Below are 22,097 nucleotides of genomic sequence, written 5' to 3'. Positions count from 1 at the left end.
TTGACTCCAACATCTTCCCAACCACTGAGGTCAGGTTAACTGGTCTATAACTATCTTTCTGATACCTTCTTCCTTTCTTAAAGAGTGGAGGGCTTTTGCAATTTTATTGGAGGAACTCCAAGAATGGAAAGTTTGCTGTTTAGGGAAAGATTGTGTCAACTAGGCTTGTATTCTCTAGAGTTTAGAAAAATGAAATCTCACTGACATTTATAAAATTTCTGCAGGGTTCAAAAAATTCAATGCAGAGAGGATGTCTCCCATTGCTGTGGTTTCCACTCTCAGTATAAGAGATAGACCACTTAAGGATGAGATGAGGAGAAATTCAATGGTTTATCTTTGGAATTCTGATCTCCAAAAGGCTGTAGAGACTTAGGCAATGGGTTCATTCAAATTAACATGGATAGATTTTTGGAGAGTGAGGGAACCGAGGAATGTGAGTATGGAAAAGGAAAATGATATTTGGGAGGTATATTGGCTTTGACTGTGATCTTGATGAGTCAGGTGGCTCACTCCTGCATCTAATTCTCATGTTCCATGTTAATTCCAATTTATTTCTTTGAGTTTGAAGTTTCTCTGGATGTACTTAACTTTGGAGCATTGGAACATGCACAAATTATGGTACAATCTATATGACCTATGATTCTCTACATGTACAGTTCTCCATTGTCTCAATCTATGGTAGAGCCTGGCCGCAGGTGGAGTTACCTTGTATGAAGGGAGATAGTTCGAATAATTTGCTCTAAATTTGAAGCGACTAATTGAATCAGAGTCCATTAAATAAAATTGAACGGATTGAAGGCACTGCATCAGAATTCCACTTCCAGGTTTATTTATTTACTTATTTTTTGGGATAGAGCATGGAATAGACGCTTCTGACCCATTGATTCATGATCAATTAGCCTGCTAACCAGTACATCTTGGGGATTATGGGAGGAAACCGGAGCACCTGGAGAAAACCCATGCGTTCCACAGGGAGGACATACAGGCTCTTTACAGATGACATTGGAATTGAACTCTGAACTCCGGCATCTCAAGCTGTAATCGCATCGTGTTAGCCGCTATGGTTCTGTGGTGCAATAATCAGGTTCATTAACCTGACACATTAACTCTGTTCCTTTCTCTGCAGATGCTGCCTGAGCAGCATTTTCTGTTTTTACCTCAGATTTCCAGCATCTGCAGTTTTCATTTTTCTTTCGAATTAGAAGTGCCTGCTTGAGGTTCTGTACTCAGTCTGGATATCTGTGTTCTATCTAGACTCATCCCAGGTCCCAGAAGACTGGCCGCAGCAAGGAGAGATAAAAATTCAGGACCTCTGTGTCCGATATGACTCATCTCTCAAACCGGTGCTTAAACATGTCAAAGCCTACATCACACCTGGCCAGAAGGTGAGAACCAGCACAAATCTTGCTGACTTATAGTCCTTACAGATAAGAATATGGCAATAGCATCAGGCAAGTGAACATATCGGGGGAACTGCAGATACAGAAGAAGACAACTCAACCGATATGAGAAATTTCAAATTCAAAGTAAAAATGTGGCTTGAATTTTATCGACTCTGGAAGTATGCATCAAACAGCAGCCTTATTTGAATGGATCTCAATAGTAGTAGAATTTTATTTGCTCTGTCCTTTTATTAATATGTATTATACTGTGTTAGACCCACAGTAAACACATCTGGTGTCTAGTTATTTTGTCTAGGCCATCGGATTGCTCTCTCTTTCACTATTTAATTTAATTGCCTTAAGGTGACTGAAAGAAATAACATGTAAACAATGCTATGGGTGTTTGCAATTTTTTTACCAGAAGAAGCAGCATATAAATATGTGCAAGCATTTCATTGTCTCATGTTTTCCTCACTTTAGAATTTCTTCACTCTGCCCTTCCACTGTAGTTCAAGTTCATTGTCATCTGACTGTAAAAAATATATACAACCAAACAAAACAATGTTCCTCTGGACAACGGTGCACCCACAAAACATGTATCACGCATGGCACAGAAAACCAAATATTACCATAAATATGTTAATTGAACAGAATTCAAAATGCATGAAGTGCACAGTACAGGTAAACCATGCGGTAAAAAGTAAACCGCCTGCTGTCCTAGTGACAAGGCCACAGTAGTGGCAGGGTATTCATTTGTCTCACAGCCTGAGGAAAGAGCTGTTACCCAGTCTGGCATCCCTAGTCCTGATGCTTCTGTACCTCCTTCCTGACAGTAGTGGGTCAAAGAGATTGTGGGATGGGTGGTAGGGATCCTCAACTATGCCTCGGGTCCTTTGTCTGCAACGCTTCCAGTAAATGTCACAAATAGGGGGAGGGAGACCCCAGTGATTCTCTCTAGAGTCTTGCGATCTAATGCCTTGCAGCTTCCATACCACACAAAGACACGTCCAGACAGGATGCCCTCGATTGTGTTCCTGCAGAAAGTTGCTAGAATGGGGGCAGGGGTCCTTGCACACCTCAGTCTCCTAAGAAGACATAAACGCCAATGTGCCTTCTTGACTAGTGAAGAGGTGTTGGTGTCGAGGTTAGATTATCCATTATGTGCACACCAAGGAACTTTGTGCTGTTCACTTTCTCCACAGCAGAGCCATTGATGTGCAATAGAGAGTAGTCGACCTGCACCTTCCTGAAGTCCACCATTATCTCTTTTGTCTTGTCCATGTTGAGACTGGGATTGTTGTTCTCACACCATTTCACAAGGCTTTCTACCTCCTCTCTGTATGCCGACTCGTCGTTGTTGCTGATGAGGCCAACCAATGTGAAGTTGGCCGGACTGTGCAGGCAGGGTGCTAAACGGAGGCTTAAGTTTGTTCTCACTTATCATCATACCTATTTAGTTAAAGCTCCAGAAGATGATGGGAAGCAAAGAGATTGCTCAGTAAAATAATCTGCAAGAAAGCTGCTGAATATGTTCAGCAGACACTTTGCCAAAGTAAACAACCTAGAATGTAATTTGATCTATGTGTTTAGATGGAATGGAAAAAGTCAAATTGCGAATAAAGTCATAGAGATATAGAGCACTACAGCAGAGAAACAGGCCCTTTGTCCCATCTGGTCCATGCCAAACTGTTATTCTGCCTAGTCCCATTGATCTGCACATTGTACAGAGCTCTCCATACCCTCCTGTCCATGTACTTATCCAAATTGCTCTTAATTGTTGAAATCCAACCCGTATCTACCACTTCCACTGTATGAAGGCATCTAGATCTGAAGAATATTTGAATCGCATCATTGCCAAGGGAGAAGAGTCCACAGAATAAAATGATCCAGAGAACATACAGAGCTCTCCATATCCTCCTGTCCATGTACTTATCCAAATTGCTCTTATTGTTGAAATCCAACCTGCATCTACCACTTCCACTGTATGAAGGCATCTAGATCTGAAGAATATTTGAATCACATCATTGCCAAGGGAGAAGAGTCCACAGGATAAAATGATCCAGAGAACATACAGAGCTCTCCATATCCTCCTGTCCATGTACTTATCCAAATTGCTCTTAATTGTTGAAATCCAACCTGTATCTACCACTTCCACTGTATGAAGGCATCTAGATCTGAAGAATATTTGAATCGCATCATTGCCAAGGGAGAAGAGTCCACAGGATAAAATGATCCAGAGAACATACAGAGCTCTCCATATCCTCCTGTCCATGTACTTATCCAAATTGCTCTTAATTGTTGAAATCCAACCCGTATCTACCACTTCCACTGTATGAAGGCATCTAGATCTGAAGAATATTTGAATTGCATCATTGCCAAGGGAGAAGAGTCCACAGGATAAAATGATCCAGAGAACATACAAACACACAACCATTCAAATTAGGACTTAGCCATTCAGTACTGTTTGCAAAAATCAATTTGAGGCTAGAGTCAAAAGTCAAGTTTATTCTCATATACACTGGTGCAATGAGAAACTTACTTGCAGCAGCATCACAGGCACGTAATATCAGATACACAACATCCTCAGAGAAAAAGCATAAATAATACAGAACTTTTATGAGAGAACAAAATTAAAAGCAAATTCCATTGTAGTGTAAAGTGGTCATAGTATTGCTGTACTAAGGTATACACTGAGGTAATCTTTTTTTTTCTATTTTTGTTCCGGAGTGTTTAAATATATTTTTTACTGGTTGTTTTGGTGATAAGCTGAGCAGCGTAGTGATACCGGTGATTTTATAGTATTGCTAACTTCCTCAGCCCACTGAGAGGGAAAAGTTTAAAAGAAAATTTAGAAAGAAAACAGCAGACACTAGAAATCTGAAACAAACACTGAAAATGCTGAAAACACACAGTGGGTCAGGTAGTGTCTGTGGAAAGAAACTGAGTTAATGTTTCAGGCTTGGTTGTTCCATCAGAACTAGGTAAGTTGGAAAAAAAGTTAATTTCAGTACCAGACGAGGTAGGAAAGGAATGGGTAGAAGAAAGTGAACATCTCTGGTAGGTTGAGACTATATGATTTAAAGTAGCAATTGCTTAAGATTAAGATTAAATTGAACATCTTTGTAGGAAATGTTACTTAGAGCAGGGCTGTGTCACATGTCCAGCAGGCCAATCTATACAGATAGAAGAACCAAACAAGGTCAATGTGATAAAGACAGAGAGAAAAAACAATGAGCTATGTACATTTGGGAATTGAAAGCTGAAGCATTCAAAAATTAATATGTTAATTCTCTTTCTTCAAAGTCAGAGCTTTGTATGAGAGATACAAAATGTTTTTGTCTTGTGCCGTTCACCAAGAGTAGGTTGCCCCATTGTCTTTGACTCACCTTTATCGGGCAAAGTTTCCAGTAATTTGAGTGCAAAAAATTGAAAAATTATGGGGGACTATCTGATGAATAAATTTGTCACACAGATTTTGGGCATAAAGGATAATGTTTCACCTTTTAAGACAGAGAAGAGGAGGCAGGACTTCACTGGAAGCATTGGGAAGCTTTGACATTTTCTACTTTGGAGAACAGTGAATGTGTTCTGTGCTGAGACGGGTACATTTTCAGTTTGTAGGAGAATAGGTAGGAAAGTGAGTCTCAGCCAGGTTTCTATCGGCTGTGTTTGTTTTTAATGGCAGTACTTCATCCTCATATGGTCTAAATTGTGGAATGCTCTGCCCAGCAGTATTGTGAGAATATCTCCTCCAGAAGAGCAGCTCCTCAAGGCCCACTACCACTTTTTCGTCGAATACATATAGTGATCATTACTGGCCTTGTCAGATCCCATAAAAATGAATAAAAACAAAAGAAAAACGAGTTACCAGGGAAAGTGAGGGGAAGCCTTAGATGTGGGTGGGAGCTATTTAGAGACGATCTGGTGTAGGATCAGGACTGGAGTTGTGTGCTTCATTGGGTGAGAGAGTGAGGTGTGGAGATAAGGGCAAAGAGGTGTATGCTAAGTGGTTATGGATAGGTTCTAACTCAGAAGGGAAGACAGATACTTGAATGAAACACTATGGATATTTGTAATGAAATACAAAAGGGATGCAACCCCTAAGGAAGAAACTTGAAGGAATAAATATGTGCAAGTCAATAGACACAGATGAAGGTGAGGTAACTTTAACTAATGCTGAAGCAAGCCTCATCTCTTGCTGCAGGTACAGATATGTCAGAATCGGAGTTCCATTTGTGCAGCATGCAGTCTTTGCACAATCCAAAACAATTACTTGCTTCTTTATCTGAGGTTTGCTTTTAAAGCACCTGGTGTCGGGATTTCATTGTAGAAAGGCAAGTAAGGTCAAAGGAATAACACCTGGAAAATGAGATGGCGATATAGCTAGATTGGCAACCTTCATGGTTTTACTTGCATCAAGTTAAACTTGTGGATGTAGTTGGTGGCATCATGTGTCCAACCTGTCCACCACTAGCTATTAAAAATATTTTATGAGCTGCCTTTGCCTATGTTCTTTATGTTCTCATCCCCTGCCTGCTTCAATTCACGTGCTAACCAGGTAACCGTATCTAAAGCTTATCCCAATGGTCACTCAGTCTTTTTACCCTCTTTGAAGTATCCGTCACCCTCCACTCCTTCTCTAATTTATGGGCTTGTTTTCTCTCCTTCCCATTTTGCCATTTACTGCATTAAAGCCTATTTGATGTTGAAACAACATGCAGTACCAGACAATTTGTTACATTTGCTTTCCAGGTAGGGATCTGTGGACGCACCGGCAGTGGGAAATCATCCCTGTCTCTGGCTTTTTTCAGAATGGTGGATATATTTGAAGGTCAGATTTTGAATACATTGTGCACTTTGTCAGTGGTGTAAGACACTCAAATACATGGCAACCTTCTTATTTAATCACTGCCAAACATTATCACAGCAACTAATTTACAGCATACTTTCTACAGACGGGAGTCACTTAGTTGTTATACGATGGTTAAACAATCTTTTTCCACTGTCTGCTCCTGGTTTGGGCTCTCAATGAAAGGGCATATGGACTTCATCAAACTGTAAACATAGTTTCTTTAAATGGTGAAATAACAAATGATTTGAATAACAATAAACTTAGGGAAAGGTTTTAGCTTGAATCATAATCCTTATTGTGTTTTATGTTAATACAATAGGCAAAATTGTCATTGATGGAATAGACATCAGTAAGCTCCCTCTTCATACTCTGCGCTCCAGACTTTCCATCATTTTGCAAGATCCTGTGCTGTTTAGTGGATCCATTCGGTAAGCATTACTTACAACCACTGCACACCCCACATCCAAAAGAATTCATTTCTTGAACTTGGAAAGCATCCCAGACTACTGTAAATAAGAATGTTGGATTGCTTTGCTATCAGATGTCAACTCGAACTTTACAGCCTGCGTTAAGCATAGAGTCTCAATACAATGAAGATCTAAATATGCTGAGCATCAGGAGAGCTGGCGTGTGGGGGAGAAGGAGAAAGGTAGACGGTGAATTACGTGAGCTTTTAATTCCTGGTACCTTTCAATCTTACACCTAGTTGTCAGATCTGTAAGTCTGAAAATCTCTGTTACCTTCTTCTCTCTCATAAATACTATGGAAATACAAGGTAAACACATGGATATTGCCAGTAGAAATAGATAAGAACTAAGATAGAAATGAAAATATATATTCAACTGAATTTTTGAACTATAAGGAGTTGACACAAATGCAATGTGGCTTTTTTTAAAACCACAAGTTCAGAATAGAACTATCCTAATAATAAGAATCCTCCATGCAAAACAAAGTAACTTTTGATTAGCTGTTTGTTCAGCTAACCATTTGATTAATTCCTTGGCAACAGAATGGCCAAAAGACTGTAGATGCTGGAATCTGGAACAAGAAACAATCTGCTGGAGGTACTCAGTGAGTCAAGCAGCATCTGTGAGTGTGGGGGTGGGGGGGCGGGCGAGGAGAGGGAATGTTAACAATTTGGAATGAAACCCTGAATCTGAGTCCTGATGGTCCTGATGTAGGGTTTCTTCCTGAAATGTTGACAGTTTCTTTATCACCCCCCCCCCCAAAGATGCTGTTTGATTTCTTGTTGCTTTCAGTTGCCCTTCATCTTACAACTGATAATCTGGAAAAACTTGATCTCCTGTGTGAAGCAGAATATGAAGTTGATCCTGTGTGGAAGGAACAGATAATCATGGACCAATGACTCTCAAATCTTTCCACCCCTAGGGCTTGTAACTGGATTTTTTGGCATAATTACTCAATAACTCCACCATCCACCGACCAGTAAGAAGGTAGACCAGATGGAAGTTAGGGTTTTTATTCAGCAATTCCTATGCCTCTGTTTCCTAGACAAGGTTAGATTAGATTAGTTTAGATTAGATTAGATTCAACTTTATTGTCATTGTGCCGAGTACAGATACAAAGCCAATAAGCATCTGACCAGAAATACAAAGAATAGTGTTATTTACAAAATAACTGCGAGTATAAAGTAAGTGCTACAGCACACAAATATAAAAGTACTGAGACAGTACAATATGGGTGCAATACTGCTTAGCGCTGCGATGTGAGGTTCAGCAGTGTCACAGCCTCAGGGAAGAAGCTCTTCCTGTGCCTGCTGGTGCGGGAGCGGATGGGAGGAGAGTAAAAAATCCATGGTTAGGGTGAGATGCATCCTTGATAATGCTTTTCTCCCTGCCCAGGCAGCGTTTATGGTAGATGTTAACAACATTACCCTGAAATGATTCTCAAGGATAGCACATTGTTTTTAAATGTACTTACAGTATTCCTACTGCAGGAGGACTTCTGATGAAATTGAAGATAAATAAATAAATAGCTTTTCCTAACCAAGAGATTTTTTTTTACAGGAAACGGAGTTCCTGATCCTGTAGTTGCATCACCAATATGATGCAACTCACGATCAGATTGGGATGATGAGAGGGAACTAGACTGTAGTAGTTGCCAGTCAGAATTGTTCTCATGTCTTTTCTCCCCTATTGCCATGGCATTGATAGGTGAACAGGCATCGTCCAATTTTACACTCTATATCATTAAATTCTACGGGGAAAAGAAAATATTAGATAGGGTGTTTCCTGCCTGCTGATTTGGTGGCACCTGCCTTGCACCAGACTAATTCCCCAGGCAGGGTAATGAAATTCCAACACGGCTGCTCAAGTCTCTCCCACCAATCTTAACTGTTTTCCCTATTTCTTTGAGGGCTGCTCTGACTTCTTGAATATTAGAGAGAGACATCACAGAAGCAGTTTTTAGCCCCCTGAGGCCACATAGGCCATCAGCCACCCATTTGTACTGATCCTACATTAATCCCACAATTATTCTTCCCACAGTTACTGCCCCAGATTCTGCCACTTATTACACACTAGGGGCAACCTACAGTGGATGACACACCTACCAACTTGTAAGTTGTTTGGGATATGGAAAGAAATCAGAGTCCCTGAAGGAATCCTACCTGATTACAGGGAGAATATGCAAACTCGACATAGACGGCACCCATGGGCAGAATCAGACCTGGGCTTATGGAGGAGTGAGACGGCAACTCTTCCATCTGCACCACTGTGCCGCTCTGTCATCTCCCTTTCACTTCATCACCTCATGAGATTTTGTGGTCTCTTGAGGGGTAAATCCTCCTCATCAGCAATGTGATTTTAATTAATAATCACCTAAAAAGATTATATTATATTCTGGGGGTTTCAATAATCTTTTGGCTTGTTTACATAGTCTTGATTTTACCAAATGAAAGATCTGTGAAATGGCATCTCAAACACATTAACCAATTTGTTAACAACCTTGCAGTTGGAGAACAGGCACCCGGTTATTGCCTTCCCCCATTGTTCTACAGTTTGTCAATTTACACTAGACTCATTTACCATCAGCCCTGCTGGGTGTAGGGGGTTGTCACTGCTAATTTGCATTGGTGATTGTATTTTTTTTTAAGTTTACTTGGTCAAGACTCTCTGCTAAGCATAGGGCCAATTCAAGCAAGACCCTATCCAACAGGAGATATGTGAAAACCTTGGTTGCTCCATTTGATGCTAGTGCACCCCTTTCATCGGGGCTCGTACACCAACTTGGCTCGCTAACTGACCCTGCTAACATCCGTGCGACTCAGCAGTGAGAAGGCCGCCTTCCATAAGCAATACATGTCTCGGGTCGCTATGATTCAGGGTTCAACCAAACAGCAACATCGTGACGTTCTGATTAAAGGAACCTCAATTTGAGTGAATGCTGTGTAGATACTGCTTATGCACAATTATCCATCACCAAGAAATAACAGATCATACACAGCATAAAATTATAACTATTTACCAATTTCAACTTTATCAAACAGTTAATAGGAGCAGGAAAGAAAAATAAAAGGGCCCATCACAGTTAAACCAGTCCAATGTGCTCGTAAACATTGCAGCTAATTCAGGGGTGTATCTCTTTACTCATGGCACTGAATTCTCATCACCAACAGCAAGTAGAGTTTCCCTTCTTGGAATCCTTCAGGCATCTCCCCTGATGCTCTTCCCTCCGCATCTCCCACCAAAACGCCCCAAGCCAAGAGTACTATCTTTCCAAAAAAAACTCTTCCTTCCAGCTCTCTCGAACCTTATCTCACATCCCACAACCCTGATTGGCTGAAACAACATTCCTAAATTGGACAACATGGCTCCTTATCATTAGCCGAAGCCAAAACACTCTTCTCAGCAAGGCATAAACACGAGGAATTCTGCAGATGCTGGAAATTCAAGCAACACACATCAAAGTTGCTGGTGAACGTATCTCTTACTAGCTCTTCCTTCAGTTAGTCCTGACGAAGGGTTTCGACCCGAAACGTCGACTGTACCTCTTCCTAGAGATGCTGCCTGGCCTGCTGCATTCACCAGCAACTTTGATGTGTGTTTCTCAGCAAGGCACACTGCTTTTACATACAACAGCTAAAATAAGTTACCTCTCAGTATAGCAGTAGAAATGTTAACCAGGACATTACACAAGCATTTGGCTTCACCAAGATCTTGCAATAAACATGGTCAAAACAAATCACAAAAACAGCATGAAAAATGTAAAACTGAAATAAAGCAGTATCTTTGTGAGCTTTTCTTTTCCTTTCAGTTTTAACTTGGATCCCGAGTGCAAGTGCACTGATGACATGCTGTGGGAGGCACTGGAAATAGCTCAGCTAAAGAACATGGTCAAGTCGCTACCGGGCGGATTAAGTATGTGGCAAGTTCCATGTCTCTCTTTTTCATGTGCTGGTATTTGAAATATGAAGATTATATATGAACATGCAAATTAGCAGCAGGAGTAGCCCACCCAGTCCCCATTTACTAAGATATTGACTGATCCAATTGCAAGCTCAATTCCCCATTTCCATTTACGTTTGCTTATTAGCCATTTTTCAGTCTTAAAATAGAAACATAGAAACATAGAAAATAGGTGCAGGAGTAGGCCATTCGGCCCTTCGAGCCTGCACCGCCATTTATTATGATCATGGTTGATCATCCAACTCAGAACCCCGCCCCAGCCTTCCCTCCATACCCCGTGATCCCCATAGCCACAAGGACCATATCTAACTCCCTCTTAAATATAACCAATGAACTGGCCTCAACTGTTTCCTGTGGCAGAGAATTCCACAGATTCACCACTCTCTGTGTGAAGAAGTTTTTCCTAATCTCGGTCCTAAAAGGCTTCCCCTTTATCCTCAAACTGTGACCCCTTGTTCTGGACCTCCCCAACATCGGGAACAATCTTCCTGCATCTAGCCTGTCCAATCCCTTTAGGATTTTATACGTTTCAATCAGATCCCCCCTCAATCTTCTAAATTCCAATGAGTACAAGCCCAGTTCATCCAGTCTTTCTTCATATGAAAGTCCTGCCATCCCAGGAATCAATCTGGTGAACCTTCTTTGTACTCCCTCTATGGCAAGGATGTCTTTCCTCAGATTAGGGGACCAAAACTGCACACAATACTCCAGGTGTGGTCTCACCAAGGCCTTGTACAACTGCAGTAGTACCTCCCTGCTCCTGTACTCGAATCCTTTCGCTATAAATGCCAGCATACCATTCGCCTTTTTCACCGCCTGCTGTACCTGCATGCCCACTTTCAATGACTGGTGTATAATAACACCCAGGTCTCGTTGCACCTCCCCTTTTCCTAATCGGCCACCATTCAGATAATAATCTGTTTTCCTATTTTTGCCACCAAAGTGGATAACTTCACATTTATCCACATTAAATTGCATCTGCCATGAATTTGCCCACTCACCCAACCTATCCAAGTCACCCTGCATCCTCTTAGCATCCTCCTCACAGCTAACACTGCCACCCAGCTTCGTGTCATCCGCAAACTTGGAGATGCTGCATTTAATTCCCTCATCCAAGTCATTAATATATATTGTAAACAACTGGGGTCCCAGCACTGAGCCTTGCGGTACCCCACTAGTCACCGCCTGCCATTCTGAAAAGGTCCCGTTTATTCCCACTCTTTGCTTCCTGTCTGCTAACCAATTCTCCATCCACATCAATACCTTACCCCCAATACCGTGTGCTTTAAGTTTGCACACTAATCTCCTGTGTGGAACCTTGTCAAAAGCCTTTTGAAAATCCAAATATACCACATCCACTGGTTCTCCCCTATCCACTCTACTAGTTACATCCTCAAAAAATTCTATGAGATTCGTCAGACATGATTTTCCTTTCACAAATCCATGCTGACTTTGTCCGATGATTTCACCGCTTTCCAAATGTGCTGTTATCACATCTTTGATAACTGACTCCAGCAGTTTCCCCACCACGGACGTTAGGCTAACCGGTCTATAATTCCCCGGTTTCTCTCTCCCTCCTTTTTTAAAAAGTGGAGTTACATTAGCCACCCTCCAATCCTCAGGAACTAGTCCAGAATCTAACGAGTTTTGAAAAATTATCACTAATGCATCCACTATTTCTTGGGCTACTTCCTTAAGCACTCTAGGATGCAGACCATCTGGCCCTGGGGATTTATCTGCCTTCAATCCCTTCAATTCACCTAACACCACTTCCCTACTAACATGTATTTCGCTCAGTTCCTCCATCTCACTGGACCCTCTGTCCCCTACTATTTCTGGAAGATTATTTATGTCCTCCTTAGTGAAGACAGAACCAAAGTAATTATTCAATTGGTCTGCCATGTCCTTGCTCCCCATAATCAATTCACCTGTTTCTGTCTGTAGGGGACCTACATTTGTCTTTACCAGTCTTTTCCTTTTTACATATCTATAAAAGCTTTTACAGTCAGTTTTTATGTTCCCTGCCAGTTTTTTCTCATAATCTTTTTTCCCCTTCCTAATTAAGCCCTTTGTCCTCCTCTGCTGAACTCTGAATTTCTCCCAGTCCTCAGGTGAGTCACTTTCTCTGGCTAATTTGTATGCTTCTTCTTTGGAATTGATACTATCCCTAATTTCTCTTGTCAGCCACGGGTGCACTACCTTCCTTGATTTATTATTTTGCCAAACTGGGATGAACAATTGTTGTAGTTCATCCATGCAACCTTTAAATGCTTGCCATTGCATATCCACCGTCAATCCATCTTAGCTAATTCACGTCTCATACCTTCAAAGTTACCCCTCTTTAAGTTCAGAACCTTTGTTTCTGAATTAACTATGTCACTCTCCATCTTAATGAAGAATTCCACCATATTATGGTCACTCTTACGAGGGGCCTCTCACGACAAGATTGCTAATTAACCCTTCCTCATTGCTCAAAACCCAGTCCAGAATAGCCTGCTCGCTAGTTGGTTTCTCGACATGTTGGTTCAAAACACCATCCTGCATACATTCCAAGAAATCCTCTTCCTCAGCACCTTTACCAATTTGGTTCACCCAATCTACATGTAGATTGAAGTCACCCATTATAACTGCTGTTCCCTTATTGCACACATTTCTAATTTCCTGTTTAATACCATCTCTGACCTCACTACTACTGTTAGGTGGCCTGTACACAACTCCCACCAGCGTCTCCTGCCCCTTAGTGTTACACAGCTCTACCCATATCGATTCCACATCTTCCCGGTTTATGTCCTTCCTTTCTATTGCGTTAATCTCTTCTTTAACCAGCAACGCCACCCCACCTCCCCTTCCTTCATGTCTATCCCTCCTGAATATTGAATATCCCTGAACGTTGAGCTCCCATTCTTGGTCACCCTGGAGCCATGTCTCTGTGATCCCAATTATATCATAATCATTAATAACAATCTGCACTTTCAATTCATCCACCTTATTACAAATGCTCCTTGCATTGACACACAAAACCTTCAGGTGCTCTTTTACAACTCTCTTAGCCCTTATACAATTATGTTGAAAAGTGGCCCTTTTTAATGCTTGCCCTGGATTTGTCGGCCTGCCACTTTTACTTTTCTCCTTAGTACTTTTTGCTTCTACCCTCACTTTACACCCCTCTGTCTCTGTGCAGTGGTTCCCATCCCCCTGTTGTGAACTAACCTCCTCACGCCTAGCCTCTTTAATTTGATTCCCACCCCCCAACCATTCTAGTTTAAAGTCACCTCAGTAGCCCTCGCTAATCTCCCTGCCAGGATATTGGTCCCCCTAGGATTCAAGTGTAACCCATCCTTTTTGTACAGGTCACGCCTGCGCCAAAAGAGGTCCCAATGATCCAAAAACTTGAATCCCTGCCCTCTGCTCCAATCCCTCAGCCACGCATTTATCCTCCACCTCATCGCATTCCTACTCTCACTGTTGCGTGGCACAGGCAGTAATCCCGAGATTACTACCTTTGCGGTCCTTTTTCTCAGTTCCCTTCCTAGCTCCCTATATTCTCCTTTCAGGACCTCATTCCTTTTCCTACCTATGTCATTGGTACCTGTATGTACCATGACCTCTGGCTCCTCACCCTCCCAGTTCAGGATATCTTGGACACGATCGGAAATATTCCGGACCCTGGCACCAGGGAGGCAAACTACCATCCGGGTCTCTGGACTGCGTCCACAGAATCGCCTATCTGACCCCCTTACTATTGAGTCCCCTATTACAACTGCCCTCCTCTTCCTTGCCCTACCCTTCTGAGCTACAGGGCCGGAGTCTGTGCCGGAGGCACGGCCACTGTCGCTTCCCCCGGGTAAGCTGTCCCCCCAACAGTACTCAAACAGGAGTACCTATTGTTAAGGGGCACAGCCACCGGGGTACTCCCTATTACCTGACTCTTCCCCTTCCCCCTCCTAACCGTGACCCACTTGTCTGCCTCCCGTGGCCCCGGTGTGACCACCTGCCTGCAACTCCTCTCTATCAACTCCTCACTCTCCCTGACCAGACGATGGTCATCGAGCTGCAGCTCCAGTTCCGTAACGCGGTCCCTTAGGAGCTGCATCTCGATGCACTTGGCGCAGATGTAGACGTCCGGGAGGCTTGGAGACTCCAGGGCCTCCCACATCCGACACCGAGAACAGCAAACTGCCCTCACACTCATACTGCCAATGATTTTTAGCCAATGATTTATAGTCAATGATTTTTCTTCCATTGCACTTCAAGGAAGAGAATTTCAAAAATTATCACCTTCCAAGAGAAAAATAATTCATTTAACTTGTTCGAAAATGTTGGCACTTATTTTTACACAGTGACTCCTAGTTCTAGATTCTGTTCAAAGAGGAGAACTGTCTCCTCATCTACCCCTCCAAAGCACCTCAGGATCTTGTATGTTTCAATCAAGTCCCTTCTTACCCTTCCAGACTCCAGCAGATTCCTACCCAGCCTGACTAATCTTCTCTCATAAGACAATTTACTGTGTATCACTCTAGATCGGTGCATGTAACGTATCATGATACATGTGATAACAATAATCCTTCACCCATTTCTCACAGGATATACTCTTGCCACTGATCCAGGCTGATTTCTCACAAACCATCTCATGACATCTCGGTTACTCAGATTGAAGAGTAGTTAACATAGAGTACAGGCCCTTCAGCCCATGATGCTGTGCTGACTCAAAGATCAATCTAACCCTTCCCTCCCACATAGCCCTCCATTTTTCTTTTATTCATGTGTCTATTTAATAGTTTCTTAAATCTTCCTAATGTATCCACCTCTCCCCACCCCTCTCTGTGTAAAAAAAAAACTACCACTGGTACTTTCCTCCAATGTACATGATAGCTTCCAAAATATTTTGGTGAGGTAGATCATTTATTTAAGCAACACACATCAAATTTGCTGGTGAATGCAGCAGGCCAGGCAGCATCTCTAGGAAGAAGTACAGTCGACGTTTCAGGCCGAGACCCTTCGTCAGGACTAACTGAAGGAAGAGTTAGTAAGAGATTTGAAAGTGGTAGGGGGAGGGGGAGATCCAAAATGATAGGAGGAGGGGGAGGGATGGAGCCAAGAGCTGGACAGGTGATTGGCAAAGGGGATATGAGAGGATCATGGGACAGGAGGTCTGGGGAGAAAGACTAGCGGCGGGGGGAACCAGAGGATGGGCAAGGGGTATAGTCAGAGGGACAGAGGGAGAAAAAGGGGAGAGAGAGAAAGAATGTGTGTATAAAAATAAATAACGGATGGGGTACGAGGGGGAGGTGGGGCATTAGCGGAAGTTAGATAAGTCAATGTTCATGCCATCAGGTTGGAGGCTTTATTTTATATTTTTGGGAAACAGGTCCTTCCAATGGAAGTGTAGTACAATATGTCCAGCTCTTGGTTGCTTCACGTTATCTCTTTGGTGTCATCTTATTTCATAAGCAGTCTACTTAGGTTTCAGAATGGCTTGCTTCCTGTCTGGTTTTGTAAGAACATGGGAACTGGAGTAGGGGTCAACTAGTCATCCCTTTGAGCCTGCTCCATTATCCAGCAAGTTCATGGTCGGTCTTCAATATCACATTATTTTCCTGATCTTCCTCCATATTCCTCGAGACTGATTATTGCTTTGGATCAACTCAAAATCTGATTGTGGTTTGAAGCTAACTGTTGTGGGAACTGCAGACTCTTCCACAGCCTGGACAGGAAGCACTTGATAGGATGTCTGTTTGGATAATTTCTGAGATGGTGAGCTCTTTCCACCATTATACTGGTCTTCTGCATGCTCCCGATGCAAGAACTCACGGTTGTCATGACCATCTTGAGTGCTGCTTCTTCATGGCTCACAGATTCCCAGGAGTCAGAGATTCTCCAGGATCAGTGGGGATATTATATTTTATTGAAAAGGCTTTAAACACATTCTTTTTTTTTGACGCTGTCCCATGAAAGAGCTCAGAATAGAGTGACAGAAAGCTACATGGCATGGGAACAATCAGGCATTTATTTACATTAATCCTATTTCTCCAATATTCCCATCAAATCTCTCTGATACTCCCACACACCTACACACCAGGGACAAACTAAATGGCCAATTAAACTACTGACCCGTGCCTTTGGAATGTGGGAGGAAACCAGAAAATGCAGAAGAAACCCAATCCTAGAAATACGTGCAAATTCTACTCAGACTGGATCGGACGCACGACTGAACCCGGGTCACTGGCTCTGTGCAGCACTGGCTCTACCAGCTGCACCACTCTGATACCCTCAGTGTCGGGCACCCAAACAAGGGAGCTTGCCCAGCTAAGAGACAATTTGCAGATGCTGGAAATCCAGGCAACACACACAAAATGCTGGAGGAACTCAGCATCTATGGAAAAAGACGCTGCCTGGCCTGCTGAGTTCCTCCAACATTTTGTGTGATGGTGTATAATTAGGTTTCAACTGTACCTCAGCAGAATGCACTCTTGTCTCAGATTTTGTCAGTCATGGGTTCAAGTCCCACTCTGGAGACAAACAATAATCATCTTGGCTGACACGACAATGTTGGACTGAGGGAGGGCTCTGTGCAAAGCAGGATTTTAAATAGAATGTTAAATAAGAGGCCCAGTCTGCACAGTCGGGTGGGCCTAAAGAACCTTAATGCTTTGGTATTATGGAGTCGAATGAAAAGCATAGATAATGACTATTAACATAAGTGTTAGAGTCATACAGCACAGAAACAGGACTTTTGGCCCATCTAGTCTGTGACAAACCATTATTTAAGAAGGGCTTTTTCTTTTTGTTTAATCTCACCTCTGATGAAAAAAAACTTAAAATATATAAATTATTACAACCATGTAATTTATTTATTATGCATTTAGAGACCTTGCATTACTCTAGACTACTGGCAGCATAGTAGATCATCCCAAGGTACTTCAGTGATGTAGTGTTGGACAACAATGCAGTGATGTAGTGTTGGACAACAATGAAGACCATGTCATGGGAGAATCAGAATTAGAATCAGTTTCATGACATTTGAACTGTAACATCTGTCATGTAACATGTTGTTTTGCGGCAGCAGTACAGTGAATATATAAAATATACTATAAATTACAATAAGAAATGTATAGGGTCAGGGATGTCTCTCAGATCAGATCCACAGCATTCTAACAGGAGCGGATGATCAGATGGAAGTTGTGGTATTTATAGATACCAACAGCTTAGGTAGGAAAAGGGAGGAAGTCCTGAAGAGAGAATGTAGGGAGTGAGATAAGAAGCTGAATAGCATTCTCTGGATTGCTGGGGTTGCTGCCTGTGCCAAATGTCAGTGAGGGTAAGAATCAGATGATTTGGCAGATGAATGTGTGGCTGAGAAATTGGTGTAGGGGGCCGGGTTTCACTTTACTAGACCGTTGGGATCTCTTCTGAGGAAAGTATGACCTTTACAAGAAGGACGGGTTATACCTGAACATCGAGGGGGGCCAATATCCTTGTGGGCAGGTTTGCTAGAGCTGTTGGGGAGAGTTTAAACTAATTTGGCAGGAGGGTGGGAACTGGAGGAATAGAGCTGAGGAAGAGGCAGCTGGTATACAAGTAGATGCAGTGTGTAGAGAGACTGTCAGGAAGAACAGGCAGATGAAGGGGCAAAATTGCAGTCAGTGGGATGAATTGAAGTGCAACATGGGGGAAAAATTGAAAAGAGTGATGAATGCAGGACTGAAGGTGCTAATATTGTAATGCACACGGTATACAGAATAAGGTAGATGATCTTGTAGTGCAGTTAGAGATTGGCAAGTATGATGTTGTGAGCTTCACTGAGTCAGGCTGAAAGAAGATCATAGTGGGGAACTTAAAATCCAGGAATACACCTTGTATCGAACTGGAAAGCAAGTGGGAAGAGGGAATGGGGTGCCTCTGTTGGTAAAATGTGAAATCAAATCCTTAGAAAGAGGTGACATAGGATCGGAGGGTGTAGAATTCCTGAGAATAGAGTTAAGAAACTAGAAGTGTGTAGAGGGATCCCGATAGGAGTTATATACAGGCCTCCAGACAGTAGCCAGGATGTAGGACACAAATTACAATGATAGATAGAAGAGGCATATAAAAAGGGCAATGTTCTAATAGTCATGGGGGATCTTAATATGCAGGTAGATTGGGAAAATAATTTTGGTGCTGGATCCCAAGAGAGGGAATTTGCAGAATGACTATGAGATACCTTTTAGAGCAGTTTGTGATTGAGCCCACTAGGGGAAAGGCAATTCTAGATTGGGTGTTATGTAATGAACTAGATTTGATTAGGGAGCTTAAGCTAAAGGAACTCTTAGAGAGTGATCATAATAAGATAGAATTCACCCTGCTGTTTGAGAAGGAGAAGTTAAAGTCAGATGAATCAGTATTAGAGATGTAAAGGGAATTATGGAGGCCTGAGAGGAGCTGGACAAAGTTGATTAGAAGGGAACACTAGCAGGGATGACAACAGAACAGCAATAGCTGGTGTTTCTGGGAGCAAATTTGGAAAGTGCAGGATAGATACACCCCAAAGATGAAGAATTATTCTAAAAGGGGGAAGGCACAATTATGGCTGACAAGGTAAGTCAAAGACAACATAAGAATATAAGAGAGGGTATACAATATAGCAAAAATTAATGGGAAGTTAGAGGATTAGGAAGCTTTTGAAAACCAACAGAAGGCAACAAAATACCATAAGGAGAGAAAAGATGAAATATGAAGGTAAGCTGGACAATAATATAAAAGAGGATGCCATAGGGTTTTTCACATATATAAAGAGTAAAGGAGGAATGAGAGTGGATATTGGGCGACTGGAAAATGATGCTGCAGAGGCGGTGATGGGGGATCAAGAATTGGCAGAAAAACTTAAGAAATATTTTGCATCAGTTTTCACTGTGAAAGACACTAACAATATGCCAGAAGTTTGAGAGTGTCAGGGGGTAGAAGTGTGTGTAGTTGCTATTACCAAGGAGAAAACTGAAAGGTCTGAAGGTAGATAAGACACCTGGACCAGATGGACTACACCCCAAGGTTCTGAAAGAGGCAGCTGAAGAGATTGTGGAGGCATGAGGAATGATCCTTCAAGAGTCATCAGTTTCCAGGAAAATTGAAAATGTCCATCCACTCTTTAAGAAGGGAGGGAAGTAGAAGAACAGTAGGGCAGAATATTCAAAAATCAGAGGTGCAAAGGGGTATAGGTAGCGTAGTCTGCAAGAAACTTTCCACCTTATCAGAGGTGGATGAAATAAGAGGACATGCATGTTGGAGAAGGAATAAGAGATTTAGAGTGGACTTGAGAAGGAGCCACAAGAGTGCAAATTTTGGAATCTGGGGTAACAAATAGTGTGCTGGAGGAACTCGGTGGGCCAAGCAATATCTGTGGCGGGGGAGCAGAATGTTGGTAGAGTGAGAGGAAAAGGAATTGCTGACAGTTCAGGTTTAAACCCTGTAGTCTTGATGCAAGGTTTCAATTCTGAATATCAACAGTTTCTCTTAATAACCACCCCTCCCCCCCGTCTTTTCCCATAGATGCTGTCTGAATGGTTGAGTTTATCCAGCAGGTTGTTTGTTTGATCTGAGGGAAGGTGGGGGGGGGTGCCTTTTCCCTCCCAGACAGAGGTGAGTACCTGGAAAACACTGCCAGAGAGAGTAGTGGAAGGAGAGTCACTGACAACAGTTATGAAGTGGCCCGACAAGCACTTAAATCATTGTAGGCTATGTGCCAAGTGCTGGAACTTGCATTAAAATAAGTCGGTGCCCACTGATAGGTACAGGAGGCTGAATGGCCTGTTTTTATGTTCTGTTACTCTGTGACTGTATTCTGAGTTTGGCTGAAGTTATTTTGTTGGCTGCTGCGTGTAACTGACTGACGACTGATACGGTCCGTGCTCGAGTTTTCCAGTGAAGCGATGATTCGGTTTTTTTTACAGTTCCATCTATGCCCCTGTGGAACCATTCTTCATGTGCAAATCTTGTGAGGAGCCTACCCTCTTCCAGTCATTTGCAAAGAATTCACAGAATTGACAATCTTTTTGGCACCAGGAAATAATTTTTTCTTTTGGCAGTACAGAATATAGTAGAGTATATTAAAAAAAAGCAATGAATGACATGGTGATTAATAAGTACAAGATCGAGCAAGACAGAAATATAAAAATATAGTAAAAGTTTCTATTGCTGTCTTGAAAAGAATGGAATTCACAAAGTGAGTGTTGGTCTTAAAAACTGAGCTTGGGGAATTTATGGAGGAAAATGAGATGGTGCCAGGCGAATTAGACAGATATTTTGCATCAGTTTTTATTAAAGAGGATACAAGTAAACACAGAAATGCTCTTAATCGGAATGAGAGGAAGGAATTCAGGAAAATTACAAGGAAAGTGGTACTGTGCAAATTATTGGTGCTACAGTTTGACTAGATCCCATGTTTGCTTGCAGCATAGAGGAGACTATTCAACCCATCAAGTCAGTGACAACACTCAGAGCAATTCCATTCCATTACCCTATAATCTGTTCTCATCAATTCTCCCTGGATCCTACCATCCAGCTATACACTGGAGCAACATACAGTGGCTAATGAAGCTACCAATTCGCATTTCTTTGGGAATGTGGGAGGAAACTGCTTATCAGGGAAAGTGAAGAGGTGATAGACAGGAGCTACAGGGAGGTAGTCATCCCTAGGCTACAGGAGTCAGAAAACTGGGTTACTATCAAGAGAGGGAAGGGAAATGCCCAGATAGTGGAAAGCACACCTGTGGCTCTCCCCCTCAGCAACAAATATCTTGTTCGGGATGCTGTTCAGGGGGAAGACCTGACAGGGGATGCCCACGGTGACCGGGTCTCTGGCACTGAGCCTGGCGCTGTTGTGCAGGAGAGAAGGAGGGTGAAGAGAAGTGCGGTAGTCGTGGGGGATTCCATAGTCAGGGGAACAGACAGGAGATTCTGTGAGCCTGACAGAGATACCTGCATGGTGTGTTGCCTCCCAGGTGCCAGGGTACGGGATGTCTCGGATCGGGTCCTGAATATTCTAAAGGGGGAGGGTGAGCAGCCAGTTGGCTTGGTACATGTTGGTACCAATGACATAGATAGGACAAGGGAGGAAGTCCTGAAGAGAGATTTCCAGGAGTTAGGAAGGAAGCTGAGAAGCAGGACCTCCAGGGTAGTAATCTCGGGATTGCTACTTGTGCCACGTGCTAGCGAGGGCAAGAATAGTCGGATCAGGCAGATGAATGCGTGGCTGAGAGACTGGTGTAGGGGGCAGGGCTTCAGATTCTTGGATAATTGGGATCTCTTCTGGGGGAAATATGACCTGTTCAAAAGGGACTGGTTACGCCTGAACCCGAAGGAGACCAATATCCTGGCGGGAAAGTTTAATAGAGCTGTTAGGGAGGGTTTAAACTAATTTGGCAGGGGGATGGGAACCAGAATGATAGAGTGGAGGAAGGGGAA

At 42.6% G+C, this 22,097-nt stretch overlaps 1 protein-coding gene across 7 annotated transcripts in view; it reads left to right on the top strand.

The window, feature by feature from the left end:
- The window catches only part of LOC140186899 (ATP-binding cassette sub-family C member 9-like), a 193,634-nt gene that overhangs the window by 156,819 nt on the left and 14,718 nt on the right, over nucleotides 1-22,097 (top strand). For 6 of the 7 annotated variants that reach the window (XM_072241652.1, XM_072241653.1, XM_072241650.1 and 3 more), the window contains 4 exons: nucleotides 1,255-1,385; nucleotides 6,135-6,213; nucleotides 6,554-6,662; nucleotides 10,510-10,613. In XM_072241652.1, the coding sequence (XP_072097753.1) occupies nucleotides 1,255-1,385; nucleotides 6,135-6,213; nucleotides 6,554-6,662; nucleotides 10,510-10,613 (423 nt within the window). Of the gene's footprint in view, nucleotides 1-1,254; nucleotides 1,386-6,134; nucleotides 6,214-6,553; nucleotides 6,663-10,509; nucleotides 10,614-22,097 lie in introns of those variants that run through there. The other variant, XM_072241655.1, reaches the window with a different exon arrangement.

This window comes from Mobula birostris, chromosome 23 (assembly GCF_030028105.1).
Source record: "Mobula birostris isolate sMobBir1 chromosome 23, sMobBir1.hap1, whole genome shotgun sequence".
Taxonomy (NCBI): domain Eukaryota; kingdom Metazoa; phylum Chordata; class Chondrichthyes; order Myliobatiformes; family Myliobatidae; genus Mobula; species Mobula birostris.
Note: the sequence above shows the minus strand (reverse complement) of the source record. Positions and strands in the feature narration are given on the sequence as shown.